The sequence below is a fragment of the Lepisma saccharinum genome, chromosome 8 (genome assembly GCF_977018435.1).
Source record: "Lepisma saccharinum chromosome 8, izLepSacc3.1, whole genome shotgun sequence".
In the NCBI taxonomy this organism is placed as follows: Eukaryota; Metazoa; Arthropoda; class Insecta; order Zygentoma; family Lepismatidae; genus Lepisma; species Lepisma saccharinum.
The window spans coordinates 31,764,908-31,784,971 of NC_139236.1; the positions used below are offsets into that span (position 1 = coordinate 31,764,908).

Genomic DNA, 20,064 nt, shown 5'->3' on the forward strand with positions numbered 1-20,064 from the left:
TGTAATTGTCAGGGGAAAATGTAAATTTTGTCCTGGAAAACCTGGAAAAGTCAGGGAATTTCATTTCTGCTTGTTTGTAGCCACCCTGTGTTAGCAGAGTGCTTACGTGGAGGCTTGGGAACTTCAGTAGACGAGCAGAAGGCAAGTTTAAATATGTGCCATTACTTCGTGCGAACCAGAAAGATCATTTTGCCAATACAGAGCTCTGTCAGGCGATAGAGGGCCCATCTGTACGTTAGAACATCAGTCGTCGACCAAAAAAAAAATATGTATACGTATTGGGTTTACTTGATTACATAAATGGTTGATGCTGGAATAATGTAAACATTAACAAAGTTGTGTACAGAGCTCCTTGTAGGAAGAAGAGAAACTATTTTTTTGCGTAGTTCACGTAGGTTTTTTTTTTCCACCTAGTTCAGGTTTTGAATGTTTACCTTAGACTTTAAGGTGTTATAGTTGATAATAGTTCCTGAAGTGGGGAGGAATGCGAGGACACTATCCCGCAGCTAACAAAATTCCCACCATATAAGCATCCCCTTGCCCCTATGTTCATTGTTAACCCAAAATTCGGGTACAGATCGTCCACGCAACAATATTCGCTTCAATCGCTGCTTTAAAATATAAATAATATATTAACACTTTGCTTTTCAATATATATATATATATATATATATATATATATATATATATATATATATATATATATATATATATATATATATCCCCTCCACATTCTCTTCTACTAAGATTATGGTTATTATCTCATGCTCTCTTGGAACGAAGACAAGGAAAATAATTTTAAAAATAACTTTAGGGAGGAGGTTGAATGTCACTCAGTAAATGTGTACATTTATTTTCATACTTCATGTTTGGATTAATCAAAGGTTTTGGTACTTTTGAATGGCTTTTCACTTTTTCCGTTCATGTGCGTTGTCAGTAATGTTGAATAGTGTATTCGCCAAAAGCGACCAGCTATTCTTTATGAATGATGCAACATAAAATTCCTGATCTTCTAGCGAGAATTTTCGAGCGTCTCTTCTCAACAATCTCCTGCACTCCTCGCATTAATGGCATTTTTTCTACATAAAAGAAATGGCGCTAACTATTACACTAGAGAGCAACTTTCATCTCAAAGGTCAAAGGAAAAGGAAACGGAAGGACAAAATAAGCAGATGCGAAACCTCCTTGTATGTATGGGGCCCTTCCCTTCCTTTCCCTCTACTAAACTCATTTTTGTCCTTGCTCTTCCAGCTTCACGCTTTCTTGCAACTTGCATCGTGTAAACATGCGGAAATACAGTGTATCCTTGTGCATCTTCAGTTTCCTTCCGCGAAACAAGGAGCAATCTGAGGACTTCCGCGTTAATGTATCTCCAATAATGAATCGCCCACACCATCTGTTTGGGGAACCACATGGAGAGCCAACCAGTGCACACTCCTGGTACTCTCACTTAATTTTGCACCACGTTTGCACAAACAGAAGTACACACACGTGTCAGGAATTTCTGTAGATTGGGTCATTGCTATGAAAATGATTAAAAGTAGTAGCAATAGTTGTTATTAACGGATAATAAATATTCTAAAATTATAATAATAAATCTACTATATTTTGTGGCGGCGCTTTTACTCGAAACATTATAGAAAATATCTAGCACAATTCTTTCCTTCATGTTTTTCAGATTTCAGACCATTACATGCAGTACATAATTACACTCATATCTTGTTAGGAAAGTAAGTTTTACTCATCCCAACGAAGAATAAATCTTGGAAAGTTAGGAAGAAATCTAAGCCACGAGCTTCAACAAATATTTTGGATGTGAGAAACTCCTTTATGAAACCATTTATTATTTGGACTGAGTGGGGAATATCAAATGCTGAACCGGTTCCTAGTTCTACACTCCACTTCTTGAGTTAACTCGCCTTCTCCGTCGGTTGTTCTGAAACTTATTTAGTTAATTATTCGACTTTAAAAAAATAAATCATAAACTTTTCCCTTTTTTGTACAATGAAATTAATGTTGTCATTTTCCATAGGGAAGTGTCAAAGCACTTTCTGCCCCCCTAGCAAACATGGAAAGAGGCGCTAGAGTACTTCATTATCCAATTTTAGTTAAATGGATGTTTTAAATGGGTAGGTAGAAATGTACAGTATATATAAACAAATTGTAATAAGCTTTCTTTCACTAAAGCATCTATTAATAATAATCTTTCAAATGAAGTTGTTCTCTTCTAGATTTATATTTATTAAAACAGAATAACAGCATAGCAGAAAGATAGACGATTTGAACAGAATATATGGGTAAACAAAGCAGATATTCTTGTGAAAAATTTATTTTTAAAGCAAGTTTAATTGTTGCACTAACGAGCTGCTGTAAGCGTTGTTTTTAATGTGTGAGTACACAACTGAAAACACAGTTTGTTACAGTTATATAATAATAGGGATGGGTGGACTGATACAAAAACTTTGCCAATACCGATAAAGTGTCTACATGAAATTGCAAATGATCGACGACAAACTGAATGGTTAATTCCCCTCCTTAACACATGTAACCAGTTGGCTTGGAAAAAGAAACTGGAAAGTTTGACAAATAGTTGACAAAAACCAGGGTATATAAATTTAACTTTTTAATATCAGAAATGGCATAAGTTTATACTGAGTCAACGCCACTGTAAGGTAGCAATCACGTTTTGATGATTCACCACACACACAAAATGTTCAGTATATAATTTCTGTTGTTCCCCAAGAAGAATGGCGAAATGGGGCACATGGCACAGTGGTTCGGATCCCACTTTAAACTGGGGATTATCCTTTCTGTGCATAAAGTGGACTTAAAACAACAATTCAAACAAATAAGAATGCCGAAATGACTGAGGAAATTAAAAGGCAACTCCAAGGCGTATGATGAGCCTTGTAAAAGTCTTTCAATCGCCGTCATTACATCAGATTGCAATATGGCCTATTATGAGTCATTGCAAGTGCATTCAAACTGTTTTTCTTCTTCTTCCGAAATTGCCCTATGATATAAAGGTGCACTAAAGTCACATATTTATAAGCCACGAGGACAACACGCGACCTGTTTTTTTTAATTCCATCTCAGTTCCTTGCTGCTCTAGAGAACGCTTATACATTATTTATGGAAGTCGTAATTTCGCTGTTGCATGGCGTGCCTTTGTTGCCCTTCTTTATGGCATGATGCGATGCTGCCTTCCTCTTTATGGCAACGGAGGTCGAAACTGCAATCCAGGAAGATTTCAAAACCTCAAGAATATGGTCAAGACCTTGACCGGGACCTTGGAGTTAACAATGTTCAGCCATAGCGGATGACGTGAATGAATGGCATTACATGTGTACCGATGGGAGATTGCAACTAATAACTATTCATCGAAAGGAATGACGTGAAGGGAAATGTTTTCATTTCGCGATTGATTTACTAGTTTAGTATGCATGAGATGAAGGTTCGTTGCCGCAGCAACATCTCTTCCTATTCTGAGCAAGATCAATTTCCTTCAGGTTCATCTTAATACAGTATTGTCATTTCATCTCATCTTTCCCTTCCTATAGATCTCTTACAATCAGGTTTCCCAACAAGGATCATGTAAACCTGTACATGGTCTACCCACTGAAGTCTTCTTGATTTAATTAATTGTTCTAATGATATGAGGATATATAGTCAGATTGTGCAGTTGAATTGAGAACCATATATCCATAAGCACCGAATTCTTTTCTTACGGATTATGTACATATACAAGGGTCGTTCAAGGTTGACCGGGATTTTCGTACGTAAAAAATCGATGAATAGCCGGATCATGATGAAACGTGCGGGTGACGTAATGTATTCCTTCGCGAGTAACTAGCGCCCGGCATGACGTATTTCGCGCATGCGCAGTAGTTGCAGCGAACATGGCGGCAGGCAGTGTGTCTGTGGCTGTGGAGCAGCGGTGTGTAATCAAATTTCTCGTGAAGGAGAAAGTGAAACCAGCTGAGATTTTCAGACGATTGCAAGCACAGTATGGTGAACAAACGATGTCGCGGACAAGAGTGTACGAATGGTTCCCCGCCCCCCAAGAAAAGCAAAACGCAGCCGTCCGCTGGAAAGATCATGGCAAGTGTCTTCTGGGACATGAAGGGCGTTATCCATGTGGATTTTCTGGACAAAGGGAGCACGATTATTGCCCAGTATTACTCCACATTGTTGAGTGGTGCTGTACGAAAGTCCATTCGCAAGAAAAGACCTGGGATGTTGTCTGGAAATGTCATTCTTCTCCATGACAATGCCCGCCCTCACACGGCCAATGTGACAACAACAACTCTGGCCGACATGCGCTGGGAAGTTCTGCCCCATCCCCCCTACAGTCCGTATTTAGCCCCCAGTGATCATCATTTGTTTGCACCCCTTAAAAGACCATCTGGGAGGGAAGAAATTCACGACAGACGAAGCACTGCGGAGCGATGTCTTCCAGTGGCTACGACAACAACCAAGTTCTTTCTACGCCAAAGGAATTCGGGAGCTGCCAGAACGATGGCAACGGTGCCTCGGCGCGCACGGATAATACTTTGAAAAACTGACATAGTTTGGTGTTTCTTCTGCTACCTATTTCCTCTGCAGAAATAAAAGTCCCGGTCAACCTTGAACGACCCTTGTAGGTGTCATTTCCTGAATAGTTCCATTGTGGTGTATATCAGAATCGAACCCGCGACCCCTTGGTTACAAGGCGACGACTCAAAAGAAGACTTACATCGCAGCTGTGACATAAATTATTCCATTTACATGATGAATATGCCTGTCAAGTCGTCAGCGCGCCCGACTTACACGCGATAGACTCCGGTTCAATTCCCGGTGTGGGAATTTTTGTGGCAGCGTCCTCTTATAAAGGTTCTGGGACTCTCACACTTCTAATCAGTGGATATTTTGAGACAATCGGAGGGGAAGGGAATAAAGGCGACCGAAGCATGGCACCAATTTCTTTAACCTTTTGAGTCCCAAAGCCATTTTCACGTGTAACCCCCTTGGTCCCGAGCCGATTTTTAGCAAAATGCAGTTTCAATTACATGATTGTAGATGGGAGGCTAATTCATTCATTGTGATAATTACATCATCTCCAATATGACCGGAATCTAGAATGTTTGGGGCCCTACATCCACTGTGTTTGGTGTGCTCTCATAACATTGTACAATGCATAGGGAATAGCCTTACGTATGAACAATTGAAATAACAATAACCGTTAGGGGGGGCCGTTTTGTAAATGATATATCGTGTACAAAATCGATTACTGGTGATAGAGTATGCAAAAGTAAACACAAGACATATAAACATCACAATTGGCATAAAATTTGTGAATAATTTATGTAGGCTTTTTTTTTTTCATTTGTTGCAGATCCCTCCAAGAGGAAAATCATTTTCTTGTCAATCAGTGAATGTAACATTTGCACTGTTTTGAAAAGTAGCATCATAACTGAACAAGATCATCTAAGTATAATTAAAACACACTATAGTAATATATTGAATCACTATACACCGTTTTAAGTTTTGCTTAGTATTTCGAAAAATAAATGATGCCGTATATTCTGTATGTCTGCTGCTAAAAAATACATTTAATACGCAATATTTCATAGAAAATAATTGCGTTCAAAGGGTTGCTGCACAGAAGGACTTAGGCGTCATATTTGATGAGAAAGTCTCCTTTTCTCACCACATCTCTGCAGTCACTAAGGGTTCCATGCGTATGCTGGGTCTCCTCTATCGTTTTACTGAAATAAACAACCTGTCTGCTCTCGGCATTTTTTACAAATCTTTCATTTCACCAAAACTTGAATACTATTCTCCGATCTGGTCTATGGCATGCCCCTCAAAATTAGATAGACTAAATTCTGTTCTAAATTTCTTCCTGCCCATTGTTCGCCACCGAATTCCATCCACAAAACATTTACAAAAGTCCATCCTTCTGAAAATGCTAAATATCCATACCCTAATGATAGACAACACATACTTGCAGACCATATTTTCCTCCATAAAATAACCAATGGGAACATAAGAAGTGATCGCCTTCTTGAAGAAATTCACTTTTGAGTACCGTTCCGCACCACAAGGAGCACTCAGCTTTTCACATACCAGAAACCCAGTTTAAGCCTAACAGCGTTCTCTCTTGCACAGACTACCCGGTCAATACAACACCCTACCAAACCAAGTTGATATTTTTGAAAACCAGTCACGTTTTAAAAAGCTACTGTGTAACAACATGTAATCCACTTTATCTCATATGTATGTATTTTAGTTTATGTTATTATTCTTTATTGTTACTTCAATTGCTATTTTTTGTTATTTCCATTGTTATTACATTCCAATGTAAAATGGCCAAAGCTGTATTTGGAATTCTCTGGTAAATAAATAAATAGTAAGTTTAAGTAAGTCGTCATGCAATTTCTGTAAATTCTGTCACTATGAAAATGAAAATTCACTTTCGCTTCGGATGAAATGCATGCTAAGTCTTATTTTTAAATTTTCAAATTGTGTATTGTTATACTAGAGTCCACCTTCTCCCCTAATATTTATACTTTCCCTTATCTTTCCAGGAGCCGTTTTAGCCTCGAGGTAAAGAATGTCTTGTTATGGAGCCTGCGAAGCAGCCCGTCTCTCCTGTAACCGCCTTGGCAGCCGACATATTCGAACAGTTCTGCAGTGCCAATACCTTGAAGTCTATCCTTGGTTATTATCGCCAACTGTGTGATGTTCTCCGAATCAGCCCCACGCACTTTCCGATTTTTTACTCAAAACTCAAGGTAAGTGCCACTGCCACCTCATTGTTTTGCCGTTGTTTTTATAAGTGCGTGTTGACGTTTCTTCCATTACGCCAGTACAAATTCCAATACTGTCAACAGAAATTACTGAAGCTGCGAATTAAAATGTAGGCGCTGTGGCAAGGTCCCAGTTGCCCCCCCCCCCCCCAATAGTTTTACTTAGAAATTTAGTGTAGAGGAAGCCTAAACTTTTTATGAAAAGACGAAGCATTTTGAAGGTGACGAAAGTTAAAGCAAGAAGGAGGAGGGACATTAGCAAATTGGATGTGTCAGTGACATAGTGGAGGCGTTTGAAACTGCAATTGAATGAAAGCTAACATTGTAGGCTATTTTCGTAAGACTGCAGTTCATTCCAGCATCCTTGCGACAAGGTACCTGCTTATTTCAATTGTAATTGTAACTGTAATTGTGAAAAGTGGAAACATTACAAAACAAGCTGTTTCTGTTACGGACTTCCTGTAACGCAATTTGCCAGGACCTGTTGCATGAAGGGGCCGCTGAGCGGCCGGCGCTCTCGCGGTAAAAGACTGAAATAACCTCCCTGTATATGTGCATTCAATTCGCAGTCGGGTGTGGTGACCCTTTCCAAAGACACCCAATTCTCAGCAGACTAACGAGGCTCTGGCATCTGAACTCTGTGTGGTTCGTGTTGTGTTTGTCCTTTCATTAATTTCATCTTATCGCCATTCATCCTCATCTTCGCAATTAGCCAAAAGTGGTAGAAAAGCGAAGTAAAATATAGCAAATCAATCAATCAATAATTCGCAGGCGTATGTGTAGGGTTGGGTCCTAATTGCGAACAGTGTCTAAATGGTCCTAATTGCGAACACACAAAAGTGAGGAAATACTTGCATGTTCTACAGTCCCGCAGAATTAACTTGAGAGAAATGGCCGTTCTGTGAGTGATGCAACTGCGCTCGAATTGGCTAGAGCGGGGGACTTCCCGCTGGAACGGGCCAACGGAAACTCTAGTGTTCGGGCGCGCGAAATGTTACCAACTGTTGAAAGGACTCACGTGCAGTGACTGGTGAAGCAAGCGAAGTGGCAGTGCATAGAGCTTTCTTTCTGATTTTTTATTTCGTGTATTAGTGAGTGTTCGTGTGGATAGGTGGATAGAAGCCAAATCAGTGATATTTCCGTTACACAATGTAATTATTTTTCAAATCTCCCATCTCCCGTTGTCAGCTGATTGCCCGTGATTCGTGTGAGAGTCAAGCGTTCGCTGTAGGTTGGTACTCCTGCAGCGACGCCGGCAGCCATTTGTCTCAAGTTAATTCTGCCGGACTGTAATTGCGAACACATGTAACTGAGAAACCTGTTTTCAAAAACTGATAAGGGTAGTGACTCAGAGACACAGCTGGTTTGACTAGCAACAATAGCCAACCTGATTGACTTATCATAATGGATGATTATTTTCTTTTTTGACGAAAAAGTGGCTATGAGGGGATTGATGGTATAGGTACATACACTTTTAAGTACAGTGTCATATGTTTTGAAATTTGAATTTGAAATTAATAATTATATCATTAAATGACGAAGCTCTTTTCAGAAGAAGTGTGCAGTATGTAGAAAATAGGCCAAACTTTTATTATTAAATTATTTATACTTCGGCAACGACTTTAATCATGTCGAATTTTCTATGTTAGTCCCTTAAAAAATTCGTTAAAACACACAGGAAGTGGGAGAGAAAGTTGTAGTTCCAAAGGCAGAAGTTGTGTTCGCAATTAGGACGACACCGTGTGTAGTGCTACCTTTTTGTTTAAAAAGGTCGTTAATTTTGTTTAGATTCGGATTTCCTTTACTTGGAGTCAGAGGCGTCTCCTGAACGCATGCGTCAATTGTGTGAAAAAGGACAGCTTGCTCTGCGACGACATTAACGAGCATCTCTACATTCTAATTTCTTGATATAGGAGAAGTATTTATTTTACACGAGAACGCTCAACTAAGCTCATATTACATTTCTTGGATCTGAAGTGAAATAAATTAATAATTATTTTCCCACAATTGACGCATGTGTCACTTCAGATCCAAGAAATTTAATATAAGCTTAGTTCAGCGCTCTCGTGTGAAATAAATACTTCTCCTATTTTAGAATGTAGAAATGCTCATGAATGTCGTCGCAGAGTAAGCTGTCCTTTTTCCCACAATTGACGCATGCGCAGCATGCGTTCACGGGACTCCTCTGAGTAAATATGAGTTCCATTTCCTATCAGTGATTGTTGACCGTTGAACCCAGGGGGTGCTCTTTCGGCGGCGCAGATCGTATGCGCAGTTGTCCGTGGATGCATGACGTCATCATCGAAACACTCGGCACGGAAAAGGCTGGTTCCTTATGCAAATATTGAGAAATTTGACAACGAATATCTTCTAAAATATAGTAGCAAGGGAAAAGTTACAACTTTTACTGTTAAGATTCATCCTTTCTAATCAATTTATCAGAAAGGTGATTCAAATGTGTAAAATGGTTTTCAAGAAATCTTGTTACGAAGGAACCCCTGTTTTGTTCTCTCCAGGCTTCCAATGTAAGGGAGTTTTAACTTAAGCGCGTTGGATTTCTTTTTGCTCTATGTTTTGAAATAAGATTAGTTTGTTCTTGTCAACTGAAATCATGCCTAAATGCTATGGAAAGCTGTGAAAACTATTAGAAAACTAACGGAAGAAATATAAAATATCACAGCTTGATTGATATAAAAAAATGCGAGATTGCCCATTTTTGTGAAAAAGGCATTGTGCGAGATCTAAAAGCAGAACTTTATAATATTGTATGTAAATGTAAGGGTGTAATAAACGTGACTGCTTCCCAGGCACGTATCCAAGGGGGGGGGCTTAGGGGGCTAAAGCCCCCCCCCCGAAAGTTTTCGGTTTACACTAGATAAAATGAGATTTTTTGTTTCTTGTGGTGTCAAATAAAATAATGTGACGTTAATTTAAGGAGAGAAATAATTATCGAGGCAAGACAGAGAATATTCTATAACCCTGTTATTGGTAACAGCTCGTATCCAAGGTGGGAATCAGGGGGCTCAAGCCCCCCTTCAGAAAATTTTCAGTTTACGCTAAATAAAATTAGGTTTTTGGCTTCTTGGATAATATGGTGATAATTTGAGAGAGATAATTATCTAGGCAAGACGGAGAATGGTCTATAAGCCTGTTATTGTTAATAGCGCGTATCCAAGGTAGGGATCAGGTGGTTCGAGCCCCCCTTCGCTCCCCAAGGAAATTTTTCAGATTACACTGATAAAATTAGGTTTTTGACTTCTTGAATAATGTGACGATAATTTAAGGAGAGGAATAATTATCGAGACAAGACGGAGAATGTTCTATAACCCTGTTATTGTTAATAGTCCGTATCCAAGGTTGGCATCAGGTGTCTCGAGCCCCTCCCCCAGGAAATTTTTCAGATTACACGAGATAAAATTAGGTTTTTGTCTTCTTCAATAATGTGACGACAATTTAAGGAGATAAATAATTATCGAGGCAAGACGGAGAATGTCTACGGACTCGGTTATTGTTTATAGCGCGTATCCAAGGTGGGGATCGTAACTCGTGGACTCCCCCCACCAGAAAAGTTTTCATTTTACACTAGATAAATTTGGTTTTTGTCTTCTTGAATAATGTCACGATAATTTTAGGAGAGAAATACTTATCAAGGCGCGTATCCAAGGTAGGGATCAGGTGGTTCGAGCCCCCCTTCGCTGTTATTCGCTTCAATGTTCTATAACCCTGTTGTTGATAATATTGCACGTAAACTTTTCTTACGCTTTCGGTGTTGTTGTAGCGAACTTGAACATTATATAGAAGACACTTGTCAGCATTTGGAAGCTGCACAACAAAGGTAGCGCCGCAGGTAGGGCGATTCGGATTCATTGTAATTTTTTAGTATCTGGAAAGCGCGAGAGGGAACGTTCTTGAAAAAGAGAAGGAGTCGAACTACTGGCAATATTTACGAATCGTTTTATCTGCGAAACGTTCTAGAATATAATGAGGATATTAATACGCGGCTTCAATTTCCCGGTTGATCTGTACAACAGAATAGGTGGAGACTTCAGAGGTAAGTGTGACAATTCATACAGTCGATTAGTGATCAGTCAGTGTCCATTGGTTGCTTTATAAGATCTAGTGATTCGAAAATGAAATGGACTAAATACCGTAAAGTAACGAAGTCTACTACTAGTTCCAGTTCGGTCCCAAAGCTAAAGACATTGCCGACAGCGGAACTTCGAGTAGTGCTACGAGTAGTTCGGGTCGAAAGACGAAGAGATCGAAGGTCTCTCCCTCTAAAGTGAATATTTCGGCAGTATCGGACTGGGCATTGGAGCGATTTATTAAAAAAGAAATAAGCTGCACAGATAAACTGAAAATCAAAGTTTTGAGTGATGATTTGGACCAAATTTTGTGTATTCAGTCCGAGAATTTCATGGCATAAAAAAATACTTTTGTTTAAGGCTACTGGGTTCGACACACACTCAACAGACAATTTTGGACACTTGCGAGTACTTAGGCATGAATATGAACAATTTGGTGGGTTTCGGCTTTTATAAGAGCTGCAAACATGGGAGGACAAGACACATTAGTGGTGTTCAGGCTCGAATGAGAGAGAAATATTCGTGAACTGTCTGCGTCCAGTTCCCAGCACACAGTTTGAATCTCGCGTTGTCGAGTGGATTGTGCATTCCGTGCATGTGTAACACCTTCGTAAAAACACTTCTGGTACATAGATGTTTTGATGCCTGATGAGAAGAAATGGACAAACACACATACTGAGATGGTTCCGGCACACAATATTAATGTATGGAAACAGAGGAGTTGAGTGGTAGAAAATGTCCCGATTTCACGTTCTGATTAAAATGACAGCCTTAAACAGTGGCGACGATTTAGGAGATAGTTGCTCCCCATTCTTTTGCCTCCACACTATGGCCTCTTAATGCTTGTCTCCTTGTCCACCCCCCACCCCCACATTTTGGAACCCAATTGCCACCACTGGCCTTAAACATACAATTGTGATACCCCTTTAAAAAATGGTGTTCAGCAGCCGCCCCGAAAGGAATTCCTGGATACGTGCCTACTGCTTCCCGTAAAATATCACTGCACTCTCCACGTTCTTCTTCTGTCTTTTCTTTGGCGCCGTCAATAGCTTCAACACGTTGTTTTTTTTATATATATTTGTCACATATTTGTTTTAATTAGTATTCTGCTCGTTCCGCCACCTGAACGCAGCAGCTAGGGCTCAAAGGGCAGCGCAGTTACACCGGAAGAAGGCTCGGAAATGGCAGGCTTCAGAAGTTAACTCATCCAAATGAAATTAAACAGGAATGTGCTCTCTCTAAATTTAAATCATAGTTCAAAATAATTTGATTAAAAGTTTTAAAAGTATCTGTTTTATTTAATAGCGTATTAAAAATTGGTGCATTCTTCTCCAGCATAGCCATAGGCAATGCCCACACTACGGGGGGGGGGGGGGGCAGGAACGCCCCCCAATTCTTGTTCGACAATTTCTCTCTCTCTCTCTTATCTGCTCCAGTAAAACGACAAAATAAATAAATGAATGAATGCTCTTTTAGACAAAATATGCATTTTTGTGTAACGGAATAATAAAAATGATTGCCCAGGGGAAATATGATTTACCCCTCCATCTTTACTATTGCGCTGTCACTAGCTACAACATATTTTGATTTCTATTGTTCCCACATATTTATTTTAATTTTAGTATTGTGAATCATATTCCACTGTCTTACCTCACGTAGCCACTCCCCCCTCCCCCCCACACACAAACACAGACGTACGACTTCAGTTGTAAGTTTTAGACTAAGCTTGTCAAATATCCACTTATATCTTTGTATTCTTGAGCCATTTAAAAAAAATATTTCGGCCCTTCTTCTGGACTATTTCATAGGAATGTTTTCCCACTGGAAGCCCATTTTCAGATCGAGATCCGGGGCTATAGCCTTCCCAAGCCAGCATCCCCTCCAAATACTCTCTTGGCCTCATGAAAGACAAATATATATGTATTTCTACGAAATATTAATTTGACTTGGCAGTTTCTCTTTTCGAACAGGAATAAGTTTTAAATTTTAATAGCTTATAAATTTACACTAGCAATTTTGAGTAAAGGATTTGCGTAATCCTAAAAGTACATTTAGAGACTGCAAGGTCAACTCTAGATATTTCATATATATTAATAATTTTCATCACAACGTCTTGTAATAATTATTTGTTACTTCAATAACCTCCTCGCAAATGTTTCTGGCATATTAAAACATAGATGCCAATTTCTGTTTATTTCCTTGTAATGCTGACCTCCGTGGCGAAATGGTTAGCTCAACGCTTTACGATGCCAAGGGCTCCCAGGTTCGAATCCCCGCCCGGGCATGGGTCTACTTTCCTTTCTTCAATTTCATCATATCATCACGCATCCTCATCTTTGCGATTAGGTGACAGATAAGCGAAGTAAAATAAACTAAGTCTATTAATCAATTATTTTTTTAAAACTCTTTAATTCTTCTTTAGCATGCAACGTTTTTGTTAAAATTATATTAACGACTTGTAAAATGACGAAATTCTAAAGTAGAACACGCAACTTTCTTTGTAGCGCATCGGTCAGAAAGTTTCAGGAATATGGATTTTCAAAATACATTTTCTTCACGTGTACTTTGCCCCCTTTTAAAAGTAGCGCGTTTTCAATTATGTTACTAATCATAAAAAAGGATGCCTCAATACCATCTTGGAGGATGACAATTACTATTTTCCCCGTCCTAATGTAATAATATACTTTCGCTCTCTGAATCTCCCATATAAATGCTAGGGGCCGTCTGCTTCATCCGAGCTCACTGCTTCTACGGTGACGTCACGCGTTCGTGCAAGATCGGCAATCTTCGGATGGCTTTACCTAATCTCTATATTCCTTGCGTTGAACCGGGGAAACTGCGAGCTGTCACTACATGCGGTGTTGCCACGTTCGACGTACATCTTTACGTCGTTGAATAAAACTGTGTAAAATCTGTTTCGCAATGTGAATTATCAGTGATAATGGATTTAAAAAACAGATGCAAAGAGCTTGAAAACGAGACCAATATTGTATGTGTAGGACTACCCAGTACAAAGAAAAAGTTGTTTCGCAAAATTGATAAGAACTTTTTTTTTAACAAATTTTAAATATCTGAAAATTAAGAATTGTGTTTAAAAGTTTTCTGCCTGCACGGTATTAAAATTTCATCACGGTCGGACCACCTGTTTTTTTTATTTTTAGAATTTCAAAAAGAGCGATTGTTTGCAAAACTAAAAAAAAAGCACGTTTTGTTCCCACGGCGATAAAAAATAGAAGGCATGCTCAAGAAAACATATTGTGTTAACAGATTAACGCAGAATTAAATAAGCCAAATTTTGATATAACTCGTTTTCATGTATGTCTATTGGTTAATTTTTAATTGGGAGTCCAAATTCGAGTATCCAAATTTTTAATCCGACAGTAGTATATTAAACCTGCAATAAAAGAACGTCGAAGCCCTACAGAAGGCAAACGTGTCATGCACGAATATCTTGGGCCACGCAATCGACCATGGCTGACCGAAGTGTAACATTGAACCGTGGAGTAACCGTTCGCGTGCCGTGATCAAGAAGCTTGTTGTACGGCATGGGCGCTCTTGTGGTGGTTTACAGCAACATGAAGAGCAGAAGATGATATCTTGCGCGTGGAGCACCTCGAAGGATGATGGTGCAATGACTCCAGTGGAACAGCCGTCGACATTTGGTTTCGTGGAAAGGAAGCAGAAGTTGCTTCATTCTGCTCCGTGTTTGAAGAAAACCTCCTCTGGGTTCACGTCAAGCTGGTCCTCGGAATCCCCAGCCCCACGGTCCGTCAGCAAGAGTTGCGATGTATTTACAAGAGAAGTTCCCGTTGTGGTGATTCGATCCAGTGTGCAGATTAACTGCTACGCAGTGTTTGAAGTAGGCTATATCCTGGCCCTCTTTAACAGCGCAAGACTATTACGTTTACAAAATCCTATTTTTATGCTTGCCGTCTCGAGAAGGAGGGATTCTAAGGTTGCAGCTTGTTGCCAAAACAGAGGGGGTGGCAGCGGTAGACCTAATTGACTGTTTGCAAGTTTCTTCCTAAACGCAGCAACAGTGGGCCACTGCCATAAAGGACGTCGGTTCTTACTCTACTTACTTACTCGTTTTACTGACTATAAATGTAACTACTTACTTTTTGAAATTAGTAACTCTAGCTCAGTTACTTTTTGCGTAACATAATTCTTTCAAGTAAAAGAAATGTATGTAAAAATTTCGGCCAAAAATGTAGGCTCGACCAGGACTCGATCCCGGGTCAGCATACCGTGGCATTGCTCAACCACTGAGCTACCTAGCCGGCACGTGTCGCTTCAGGAGTTCATCAATAGAACGCAGGTTTGAGCGGCCTTGTTATCCAGCTACAGTGTGAAACGTTGTTGTTGATTGGTCTGAAATCTCCCTTAGACCACGCTGGTGTGTTATTATGCGAGGAAATGAGCAAGGAAAGTGAAGAGAAACTTATTTTTTTATATATAGAAGTACTCATTTCCCTATGGCTCCTCCGATCCAAGTTCACCGTGTTCTCTCCTCTTTGCACCAACCTCTGTGGCGGAGTGTTTATCACAACATGTTACGACGCCAGAGGTCCCGGGTTCGAATGCCTGCCTGGGCTTGGTGTTCTTCGTGAGTGTCCATCAATTTAATCATATCGTCGCTCACTACATCGTCGCGATTAACCAAAATTGGCAGAAAAGCGAAGTAAAACAGACCAATCAAATCAAATCTCCTCTTCACAAATAAATTGTGCATCATCTACGTTTTCCATCCTCCTCCTCCACACAATCTGCAAGTATAAGCTCTGCATTGCAATTTTAGGCTTATCCGGTGCCGTGTCACTCTTTTGTAACAGGTTTCGTTGATGTTGAGTTGTTTTAAGTCCATTTTATGCACAGATAGGCCAATGGAGACTGGATCTACAGTTAAAGTGGGATCCAAACCACCGTAAGCCTCCACCAAGTTTCGGACCGGGGACTTCTTGGTTTCAAGGTGACGACGTAATGAGCAGAGCTAGGAATTTTAGGTGCTGCACCTTAAATTTTTTTGTGTGAAAATGGGTAAAAAAGTGACTCATCCCCAAAATAAGCACGTATTGAACTCTACTCACGTTATTTCGGTTGCACCATTTTGCACCTATTTCACAATCTCAGAACCTTTTCCACCTTTTGCACCTTTTTGCCCTTTTTGCATCTTCATCATTTTTTTAAATACAACTCGCATGCTGTTTAACCTCACCCACATTTGAGGCACGGCTTCTTGGCACGCGATTCTTGTTTACCGCACAACAATGAATCGGCTTTCTCCAGTTCTTGGACGTTAATGTAGTAAACGCGCGGTCTTTAAACAGTGCCAACAATGACGCGTTACAATTGCTAGAAGTTGTGCTGTTTTTGTCCTATGCTGTATTGTTTACGAATTGTTGTAGGAAAGCTGTTTTGTTTTTGTTTCCTTCTCCCGTCTCAGCTAGCAAGGTAACTGCAGTCTGTGATCGACTGATCGATGCATCGGATTTGCTTGTTCACCATGCCAAAACATACAGTAAATGTTGGGAAACTGCAGGACATAGTTAAACAGTTTAGCGGTGACGGCATTCAGAGTGATGGATCTGTTCTGAGGTGTGATGTGTGTGATATTTCTATTGCTGTAGATGACAAACACCAATGCACTCGGGTTGTGCAGCATCTACAAAGTGGGAAGCACGTCAGGAATAAAGAACTACGAGATGGTAAAGGTGGGAAGCGACAGCAATTCATTGGTGAGGCGTTTGCATCTTCGAGTTCCAGAAATACAAATGAATTTTTCAGTGAGACAGCAAGGACATTTATAGCGTGTGGAATACCTCTTTCGAAACTTAACAATCCTGTCATGAAATCATATTTGCAAAGATATACTGGGAAGTCAGTTCCAGATGAGAGCACCTTAAGGAAATCTTACCTTCAACCTCTGTATGAAGCTAAAATCTCGCAGATCAGGCAAATAGTAGCTGACCATCCAGTCTATATCATACTAGATGAAACCACAGATAGGCAAAACAGGTACGTTTTGAACATTTTAGTAGCACCTCTCAATGGACATCAAGTGAAACCCATGCTTTTAAAAACTTATTTTCTCGGCAAAACAGATAATGCAAGTGTAATGCAAAGTTTCAATGATGCATGTTTTGTATTGTGGCCGGAGGGCGTAAAATATGATAGTGTGTGGTTAGTTCTTCAAGCAAACATCTTACATTTTAGCTGCATTTTCTAATCTGAAGAATATGTATCCTAACTTAAAACATGTGACCTGCATTGTTCATGCTTTGCATCGAGTTTGTGAAGCTCTTAAAGATGAATATACATATGTGAACGAATTTGTTTTTGCATTAAGAAAATACTGAAAAAGGCTCCTTCTAGAATACAGAAGCACGTAGAAATTACGAAACTTCCACTACCATCCTCTCCCATCCTCACTAGATGGGGTACATGGTTAAAAACTGCAGTTTGCAATCATTTCCATACAATATCGAAATTTTTAGATGCTTTGCCTAGTAATTCCTCAGCTGTAGAAAAAGCCAAAAAACTTGCACTTAAACAGGAATTGCAAGATGAACTCTATATTGTACATGGCTTCTCTTTCCTTACTACTGCAATCACAAAACTGGAGGAGCAGTGTCTTGAAAAGAAAGCACAGTGGGCTGTTCTGATGGATGTGCAACGAGAGCTGCAAGGCGTCGGGAAAGAGAAGTTAGAACAAAGTTTAGCCAAAAACCCTGATGTTCAAGAAGTCGCAACCAACAAGGATGTGGATTACCAGTTGAAAACAAAATATACACCACTTGTATCTGCTTAGTGACCGCAGATGTAGACTCAGAAGAACATAGAAATTTTGAATGTAATCTATTTTAACAATTTTCTAGATTACTAATTCTAAGCAAGTAAGAAGAAGCATGTTTTCCTTTATGTCGCTTTCTAATGTATCAGAGAATTTTCTTTGCTTAGTTATATTAAACGATTTAAAACCAGAGAATACTCTGTGTTTATCCAGACAAGTTGAATCATATATGCATGCACTGCTCACAATAAATTTTACATCTGAAAATTAGCACCTATTTTAGCACCTTTTTTGCACCTTTATTGGTAAATTTTTGCACCTAAAATTCCTAGCTCTGGTAGTGAGTTTCGTACGTAAGAACCGCTGCTGTAACGGGTCCATTCTGTATGATGATATAAATTACATTATTTCTATTAGTTTGCATTTAAAATTAATGAGAGACTGTGAAATTTAAAGAAAGTTGTCATACTACTTACATTATTGCCCCAATAACGTAGAGCAAGTAAACTAAATGTTAAACCCGGGTTTAAACAAGGCAGTATGTTCATTTTAGGCCTACTTGTATGCATTATATTCAGAAAGTTAGAGAACAGAATGTATTAACGATTTTAATTTTATTGAAAGGTAAAAGTGAAAATGTAACACCTCGTAAACGGATTCTAAAGTATCAGTTTAGAAGATTTTCCGCCGCGCTTTGCAGGCAAATTCCCATCCAGAGAAAACAGACATCTGTGCATAATAATCAGTAATTCTAACCAACTAACTAACTCTCTAGCCTTCTTAAACCTGAAGGTTTGTGGCTGCAGCAACATAATCCTTCCCATCTGTCCCTATCCTGGGCAATATCAATCCAATCTTTCCCATCCTTACCGATTTTCTTTAGGTCCTTTTCGACGTTTTCTTCGTCTTGGCCTTCCTCCTGGTTTCTTACCATAAGGTTTCCCAACAATAACCCTGTAAACTCTTCTTTCCTCCCCCATTCATGCCACATGGCCTGCCCGCCTAAGTCTCGTTTTAATTAATTATTCTAATCTGGACATAAATACAGATTATGCAGTTCTAAATTATGTAACCTTCTCCACTCACCTGTCTCCTCATACCGTTTAGGTCCAAAAAAATTTGTAACGATTTTATTTTCAAATACTCTTAATTTATGTTTCTCTTTTAATGTAAGGGACCAATTTTCACATCCATATAATACTACAGGCAGAATTGCTAATTAATCAGTAATTCTCATAACTTAACCTGAATATATTCGGTACTCAGTTGGAGATTTAAGCAAGCATGGAAACAGCCGACATTTATCCACATTCAGGCACATCGATCCTGTGTTGTTTTCCAATAATGTTATTACAGACAAGAAAGGAAGAACTCTCTAAGTAATGGGCAATAAGAATTACGTCAAATTAAATTTTACTGCCGGCAACTCGAACAGTGAATTTTTAATGGACTCCCACCCCCTTAGTCAAAAGTGCTGCATTCAGAGTATCTCCATGTCCATGTTCTATCTTTCCATTTTTTTTTTCTGTTATGAATTGTTGATGCGCAGGGGAAAACATACCAGAAAGTGGTGATATGCAGTGAAGCACACACACAGAACTCGACATGCATCATACGGAGCAGCGACCTTTTGGTGCATTTCTGTGTATTTTGATGGGTGCATCATTAGCAGTGTATGCACATTAATGTATTACTGGAGTCAAGTAAAATATTCGTGTCATATTTGCACATGTTGGGTCCTGCGTGTAAATGAAAACAAAAGCACAAAGCTCAATGTCGAGGATATATTTTGAAATTGATCTTATTTGTAAATATCGTATTATAAACAGCATAGTAGGTGAGTGCGATACTTTGTGACTTCTGAGTTTGTTGTAAGTCTAGCGGCGGCTGGTGGCTCTAAATTAGAAGGAAAAAAGTAGGGTAATAGAGAAAATTAGGTTAATAGTTACACATACTTTTTAGAAAAAAAGGGGTTATATGCTCTATCCCCGGAATCTAAATTAGATGAAGGGCTAGAAGAATAGGCGTTGCTCGGCGAGCGCTGCTCACTTGATCTCTGAGCGAACTTGAACCTTGCTCGCCACAGGTTTGAGCCACAGAATATAGCGTTTCTGTGTTAGGATCTCAGGAAAACTGTATGGAGGTTTTTGAGGCCAATGAGGAAATATTTATGATTAACGGTTTGCTATATAGCTTAATTACAAAGGAAATTCAAGTAGCAGAAGGTAATGTAATATTCCAGTTTTTGGACTTGTATTAAAATGAAAGTGTTCGTAGTTTTGGAAAGTTGTGCAAGGGTATGAAAATTTCGACAGTGTTGTCCACGTCAACGATCGCTCAAAATAAACAGCTTTTCAAACACTGAGATCTTGTCCACTCGACGCAGCCACATTTATCA

At 39.3% G+C, this 20,064-nt stretch overlaps 1 protein-coding gene across 6 annotated transcripts in view; it reads left to right on the plus strand.

Moving 5' to 3' along the window:
- Window positions 1-20,064, plus strand: part of Mical (Molecule interacting with CasL) — a 282,128-nt gene that overhangs the window by 162,056 nt on the left and 100,008 nt on the right. For all 6 annotated transcript variants that reach the window (XM_083126409.1, XM_083126408.1, XM_083126413.1 and 3 more), the window contains exon 3: window positions 6,570-6,776. In XM_083126409.1, coding sequence (XP_082982535.1) covers window positions 6,606-6,776 — 171 coding nt within the window. In that variant the 5' untranslated portion in view covers window positions 6,570-6,605. The remainder of the gene's footprint in view (window positions 1-6,569; window positions 6,777-20,064) is intronic.